The 7,470-nt window shown below is 40.8% G+C and overlaps 1 protein-coding gene across 1 annotated transcript in view; it reads left to right on the plus strand.

The window, feature by feature from the left end:
- RNF149 (ring finger protein 149) overlaps window positions 1-6,318 on the plus strand; it is a 26,549-nt gene extending 20,231 nt beyond the window's left edge. The window contains exons 6-7 of the mRNA XM_006870769.1: window positions 5,785-5,983; window positions 6,311-6,318. Of these exons, the coding sequence (XP_006870831.1) occupies window positions 5,785-5,983; window positions 6,311-6,318 (207 nt within the window). The remainder of the gene's footprint in view (window positions 1-5,784; window positions 5,984-6,310) is intronic.
- The last annotated feature ends 1,152 nt before the right edge of the window (window positions 6,319-7,470 follow it).

Consider the following 7,470-nt stretch of genomic DNA (forward strand, 5'->3'; position numbering starts at 1 on the left):
TTTTTTTCTTTTAAAAATATTTTTATTGTGAATTGACTAAAGGTTAACATAAGCTCATCAGTATTACTTTCAACCAATCACATATTTTGTTTCATCTCAGTAATTACAGTCCCCTCCCTGAAACAACAATTATCCTATTTGCTTCCTGTGGCTTCCCTTTTACATACTATTTTTCACAAATGAACAAAGCAAAAATATTTGATGTACGCATACAAAACAAAAATAAATATATTCATTTAAATGTCCAAAGAGTTCATTTTGCTAGACAGCCTTCTGCCCAAGGGCACACAGCCTTTCTCAGTCCTCAGCTGCTGTCTCTCCGTGCCATCGCCTCCGCAACCATCTCTACTTTACCGCTTTTCTAGGTAGGATCTCATGCTCCACTCATGCTCTTCCTTCTTGATGGTCCTAAAACAGGTCTTTTTATGATTTTGAGTTTTGTTCCTAGGACCATGACTTTAAATATAAGAGACCTTCATCTGCTTTTTTTTTTTCAATGTTTTATTGTGAATTATGTGATAGTTTACATGGGAGAACATTAGTTTTACATTCATCCTATCGTATATCATTTCATTGCCATGGTTACAATCCCCTCCATGCATTATTAACCAACCAAAGGGTATATATACCCTACAAGCCTGACCCTCGGTCATTAGCACACAGTCCCTTTCCCTCTCTGATTCTGAAATCCCCAGCTGCTCCATCTCTCCACGTCATCGTCTCTTCCTCCATCTCTGGTATCACTGCTTCTCTGGGTAGGGTCCCGCTCTCCGCTCTTCTCCCTTGATGGTGGTCCCAGGGACCTCCGCTCCTAGACTGCAAAGTCAATCACTCCCCTCCTTGCTACAAAACGTCTATCTTTACATTTTCAACCTTCACAGTCAGCCCTGATAATAGTAATTCAGTATTATGTCACAAGAGACCTATCCACATTTCCTTTCATCAGCCCCGCCTAGACAGATTGGATACTACTCAGTGGAGATTCTACTTTCCTCCATGCCCTCTGGATCTAGGTTCCCTCTTGAAACCTTGTAAACCAGTCACTTCTTGCCTTTGTAGCCCCCCCATTTTGGGTAGCCAATGTCCAAGTTGCCCATCCCTGTCTACTATGTGTATAGAGAGGGTGGGAATGATCCTTGCTGTAAAGATTTGTTCCCTCTTTTGAGCTACTGCATCCGTAGGTGTAGGTCAAGTTCATCAAATTGTATCAGATTACTCTTTTTTTCTCTTCTTTCTTCTTCTGGTTGAGCTCTGATCATCCAGTCATTGAAGCCATGTCAAGTGGGTTTAATCTGCAAGTGTGGGTGTTCTTGTGCATCTGTCCTCTCTTCTTATCAGCTGAGTACTTCACTGTCCACTCTAGTCCTCTGTGGGTATGTCACGGACTCTGGGCCCAAGAGTCTCCAGGTCTTGCCACATTGATGGCCAACCTGGTTTCCACCTGGGTTCACAGGAGTCTATTGAATGTTGTAGGGCTTAGCTCGCAGCTTCATTGTTGTTTTTTCCTTACTTCCCCTTATTGGTGATGAACGTGATCACCAATCACAGCATGTATTCCCATTGATTCTTAGCCTTGGAAGGGGGTTTGCTCTGAGGGGACCCGACCACTTGCCTTGAGTCTCCTGGGTGAGCATCTTGCTTGTTCTTGTAGTAATCAGTTGGTCTGCCTATATTGTTTTGTATTTTTCCTGTCTTTTTTTCAAGTATTTTCTGTTCTTCTAGCCACTCCAGGCTGGTCTGCCTGTCCTTTCAAGTGGAAATGTTCCATCTCAGAAGATTCTGGATGGGTTTCCGGATTCTACCTATGGTCTTATGTAATGCAGAGGCTCTGCAGGAAGCCTCCTTCACAGGGCACGTTGTAGCCCCATTTTAGGTATTCCAATCAGTTATAGGCAGAAGATAGACTTACAAGCATTCTATGGAGATATTCTGGCTATTCCTTTCTCTCCCCCTCCAGTGTCTATTTTATAATGGTATGCAAGGGAAACCAAGATTCAAAAGACAGCCAAGCATCTTAGCATTATTTCCCCCTGTTCCCCATTCTAACCATGTCTCGATCCCTGTATCCCAGAGCCCTGCTGTTCTAAGGTTGTGTATACATCTTTCTTTACCTTTGTCCCACTTAGCCCCTGCAAACCACCTGCCTAATTGTTCTCCCATCTGCTTCGTTCTTCCATTCACTTTCCCCTTCTTGTATATTGCCCCCCTCCCCAGCACCCATACTATCCTATGTCTATTCCCTACCCTGTGCTCCACCTTCCCCTCACTTCCCTCACCCCACCTCCCACATCCCAGCAACCATCAAAGAATCCTCGCCCCCCTTTAGTATGGGTTCTTTTTATTAGTCTTTTACAGTAGTGTCAACACTTTTTGACTTATGTTCTTCCAACTCCTGGATTCAAAATTAAATCGTGCTCCAGAAATTTATCCTGTGTTAAATTTGTTCATCCAATTGTGATTTTTACAATCTGTTGGTCATAGGCCCCTCCTCAGAAAATAGAGACAATTAAGGCAAAGAGAAAGACAGTGGGTCATAACAACCCTGTGCCAAAATGCCTTTTAGTGCACTTAATTGAATTTATTTACATTTAATTAATTTCCATTTATTGCATTTAATCCTCAAAAAAATTATCTAAGTAGTATTATTATCGTTATTTTACTAATTAAAAGCCTCAGCTTAGGGAAGCTAAGTAAGTTGCCTAAGGTCACACAGCTAGTTTATGGTGAGCCAGCTTTCAAACACAAGTTTGCTTCATTCTAGGGCCCAAGCTCTTAACTACTACGTTACCAAAAACAGAAAATACATCTGTTTTGTTATATTTTTATTTTTAGAACCTTTATGCCAACTGTAAGTACATGTATCTTTGCATATTTATCCTTGACTAAATAATGCAGTTTTGAAATAAAAGTCTCTGAGAGAAGTAATTTAGTTATTAAATCTCTAGGGGTCCTGGTGCACAGTGCTTAAAGCACTCAGCTGCTAACTGAAAGGTCAGCAGTTTGACCCCACCAGACACTCCCAGGAGAAAGATGCAGCAGCGTGTTTCTCGAAAGACTTACAGCCTTGGAAACCTGGTGGGGCACTTCTCTGTCCTGGAGCAGCCTCACTAGAGAACCAACTCCCCAGATGGATGGTCTGCTTAAAATCTCTTGTCATCTTGGAGTTGAGCATGTCTTCTAAAAGATACCTAAGAGACTACTCCCTTAATAATCACTATCGTTTTTTCCTTTTTTTTTCCTTTTTTCTTTTCAAGTGTGAGTTCCAGAAGTACAGATGAAACGGGGAGGTCAGCATTCAAGAGCTATGTTATTCCAACCTCACTCCACTCCACTTTGATATCTAGGAGGTTTTTCTTTCTTCTAGAACATCCAACATTTATTTATTCTTTTGTTGTTAAGTGCCATTCAGTCAGTTCTGACTCATAGCGACCCTTTCCAAGGTTTCCGATTGGTGACTTTGAACTGCTGACCTTGCGGTTCAAATGGACCTTGTGGCCCAGTGCTTATCCTACAGTGCCAGTTTGTGATAGTTAGGGTTCTACTTGGCATGGCATGATAGGTGCAATTCATCTGGCCTTGCTCCAGTGACTGGAACTTAGAGAATGAGCTTTTGTAGGATAGTCTGTTTAACTAAGAGAAGACAGTTTTTTCTTCATTAAATACACTCTCAAGTGCATTTTAGTTTCTTTTCTCCATTAGTCATTTTAAACCTGCTTTTCATCTCTACAGAAAGCACACTGACAATCAGAATCTCGTTGACCTTAGCACTGAGACGAACCCTTGTGAGTTTAGTTTTAGAAATATATCTACAGACATTTCATCGATTAAAAATCAGCACTCTTCATTTTAATGGTTGAGTTACTTTCATAGAATATTAACTTAAAGCTAGAACATGTATCCTCAGAAAACCTAGTTTCTTTATTTTTTAAGAACAGAAACCTATGATAGCTTACAAATCAGATAAAGAATTAATTTGTCTTTCCTTTAGTTTTTTATTCATCTTTAAACACACATTAACAATCTGTACCACAGAAGACAGAGAGAGTCATTTTTTACGAGAAGGGACTTTTGGCCTGGGTATTCAGGGATCTGTCAGACAACATAGATTGCAACTTGGTGATGTGTCCACAGAGATGTAGAACTCTGGGGTTTCAGACTCACAGGTAGTTAAGTTTGGCCAGTACTTACATAAGCCTGGGAAACAGGATCTGGCTGAGGAGAAGTTTGGGCATTATTGCGACTCAACAGATTTATTGTTTGGTGGTGTCATGAGTCACAGTAAGAGGGAAACCTCTGTCAGATTCTTGAGGGTATTTAGTTAATGGTACTAGCTTAGTGTTACCTGTGGCCAACGGCGAGTGGGTTCTAGAACAAAGGTAGGGTCAGACTGGGAAGTGGAGTCCAGAAGGCCAGCTCTGCCCTCATACCTGAGGGCAGCACGAGACGGGTACTGTGGTGCAATAAATATTTTTACTTGAAACAAGTAAAAATGTGGATCACATGATCGCAATAAACCTATAAAAACAAAACAAACTCAAATGTCGATGAGCTGACCCCGACTCGGGTGACCATGAACTTTGCTCCAGAGGGTTTTCCAGTTCTGATTTCATGGACATAGACATCCAGGCTTTTCTTCTACTGTGCTTCCAGTTGGACTCAGACTTCTACCTTTTCAGGGGGCAGCTGATCACATTTATCATTTGCACACCCTACAATAACCCTTCAGTTCATTGGTCACTTGACCAGCAATTTCAACTACTCACAAGAAAGCTTCGGCTTTGGTATTCATTAAAAAAGGGTTTCTGGATACCCCCTATATTTTGATATTCAAGTTTACTATAAGGCACATAATTGCCAGCCCTCATTTTATTTTTGAAGACAACAAATTGGAAGAAGGAGGAATATTGGAGGCAGACTAACAGCTGATAAGACACTCTCCTGTATGTAAAGAAGGAACCAACAATGGGTTTTTTAAGAGTGAACCAAAATATAGTGTGAAGTTCTCTGCCGTTAAAAATCCTCACTCACGTCGGAAACCCTTGAGCCTGACTTTAAAACAGTCAGAGCCAGTACTGAGAATGCATAGCTGCTGCCCTTTCCTAAGTGAGCACTGACAGCCAGACTGAGTCACACCTCCTGGTAGTGCAACAGTTAAGCATTCAGTTGCTAACCAAAGAGATCAGTAGTTCAAATTCACCAGCTGCTCCAAGATCTGTCACTTTGTTTCAATAAAGATTTACAGCCTTGTAAACCCTATAGGGGCAGTTTGCTGTGTCTGGTAGGGTCACTGTGAGTCTAAATCAACTTGATGGCAATGGGTTCAAAGGGACACAAAAGTGTGTTTGTAATAAAGTGTTACTATCTTCCAGTAAACCCTCTGCCAACCAGTCAGTTCCCTCTCATAGCGACCCTGTTTGGGGTTTACGAGGCTGTAAATCTTCACTGGAGCAAAAAGCCTCATCTTTTTTCTAAAAATGGAGCGTCTGGTGGGTTTGAACTGCTGGCCTTCCTGTTAACAGTCAAGTGCTTACCCTACAGCACCACTGCTGGTATCAGGGGAAAATAGGTTTTAGAATAAAAAGCATTTTGGTCTTAGATAACTTGCTTATTAAGAGTAACATACTTTCTGACGATGCTAGATAAAAGGAGTTATTGGTGTGCTTTTTATAAAATTTAGTTTATGAAAAATGATATTTTGTATAAATTTGCAGAAAAAGATGCTAGGTGAAACTCTGAATATGTTTTTTAAGAAGGGTATTTTCCTTTTCCTCTCTTGTCTTCAAGGGGGAGCATGAAGATGAGCAGGAGATGCCCACTCCAGAATCTACCCTGGGAAGTGTTTCAGCTACAAATCTCAGCGTTGCCTTACCAGATGAAGACAGAAGTGATGGAAGCAATTTGCCATCATCTTCCACTGATGAGTCTGTGACCCAATGCAATGTCAGTTTTAAAGACAGTGCAGGCGAAAACACAGCACTGTTGGGTAAGTAGCTAGCAGATTTTAAAATACAATACATGAGTAATGTCTATCAGCAGTTGAAATAGAATTAGTACAAAAAAGACAAAAAAAAAAAAAAAAAAACATATGGGAAAAAATGAAAACCATTCATAATCCCAGTCCTGGAAATACTGTTTTAAGTGTTTGATAAATATTTTTTCAGATTGTGTGTGTGTGTTTATATTGGTGGTGGTGGTGTCATGTGCCTCTTCAGTTCTGGTCACAGAACTCTATGCACAACAGAATGAAACACTGCTTGGTCCTACACCACCCTCTTAATTATTATTCTGTCTGAGCCCATTGTTTCTGCAGTGGTGTGAAGCCATCTCCTTGGGGTTCCTCCCCCTTTCCATTGACCCTCCACTTAACCAAGCATGATGTACTTCTTTAAGAACTGATCCTTCCTGATAAGTCCAGAGAACAAGAGACAAAGGCTCTTCATCCACTTCTAAGGAACATTCTGGCTGTTCTTCCTCCAAGACAGAATTGTTTGTTCTTCTGCAATTCTATAGTACTTGAAATATTCTTCACCAATACCATAATTCATATGCATTAATTCTACTACAGTCTTCCTTATTCACTGCCTCACTTTCGAATGCATATGAGGTGATTGAAAATACCATAATCAGGCATACCTTAGTGGTCAGACTGGCATTTTTACTCTTTAACACTTTAAAGAGACCTTGTGCAGCAGATTTGCCTAATGCAATATGTTGTTTGACTTCTTGAATGCTGCTTTCAGGAGTGTTGATTGTGGTTCAAGCAAAATGAAGTCTTTGACAACTTCATTCTCTTCTCTGTTTATCAGAATGTTTTTGGTCCAGTTGTGAGCATTTTTGTCTTCTTTACATTGAGGTGCAGTCCATACTGAAGGCTGTAGTCTTTGATCTCCTTCAGTAAGTTCTCTTTGCTTCCAGCAAGCAAGGTTGTGTCACCTGCATATCTCATGTTGTTAATGAGTCGTCCTCCAACCCTGATGCCACATTCTTGACATAATCCAGCTCTTCAGCTTATTTGTTCAATGTACAGATTGAATGGTGGTAGTGGGGGTTGTGTGTAGTCGAGTCAGTTCTGACTCATAGTGGCCTGTATAGGGTTACCGAGGAGCAGCTAGTGAGCTAGAACCACCAACCTTTTGGTTCAAACTGATACGGGCACTTCCAGTACTGCATCATTTTGTTGAATGATTTTAATTTGTATTCCATCGATTCCTGAATCCTTGATTTTTTTTTCCCCCCCAGTTAGTTTTGTTTTTACTGTGAATTTGTTGAAAGTTTACAGAGCAAATTGGTTTTCTATTCAACAATTCGTGCACACCGACAGCAATCCCTGTAGGGGAACAGCACTCGTACCACTCCTCACCTGTTTACCATTTCCTTGCTGTTTCCTGTCCCTACCTTCTGAGCTTTATCTGTAAGCAAGTGCTGTCCTTTTGATTTCCTGTGGTTGATTATTCTAAAGAGTGTGCTTAC

This window comes from Chrysochloris asiatica, unplaced genomic scaffold (genome assembly GCF_000296735.1).
Source record: "Chrysochloris asiatica unplaced genomic scaffold, ChrAsi1.0 scaffold00150, whole genome shotgun sequence".
NCBI classification, from domain to species: domain Eukaryota; kingdom Metazoa; phylum Chordata; class Mammalia; order Afrosoricida; family Chrysochloridae; genus Chrysochloris; species Chrysochloris asiatica.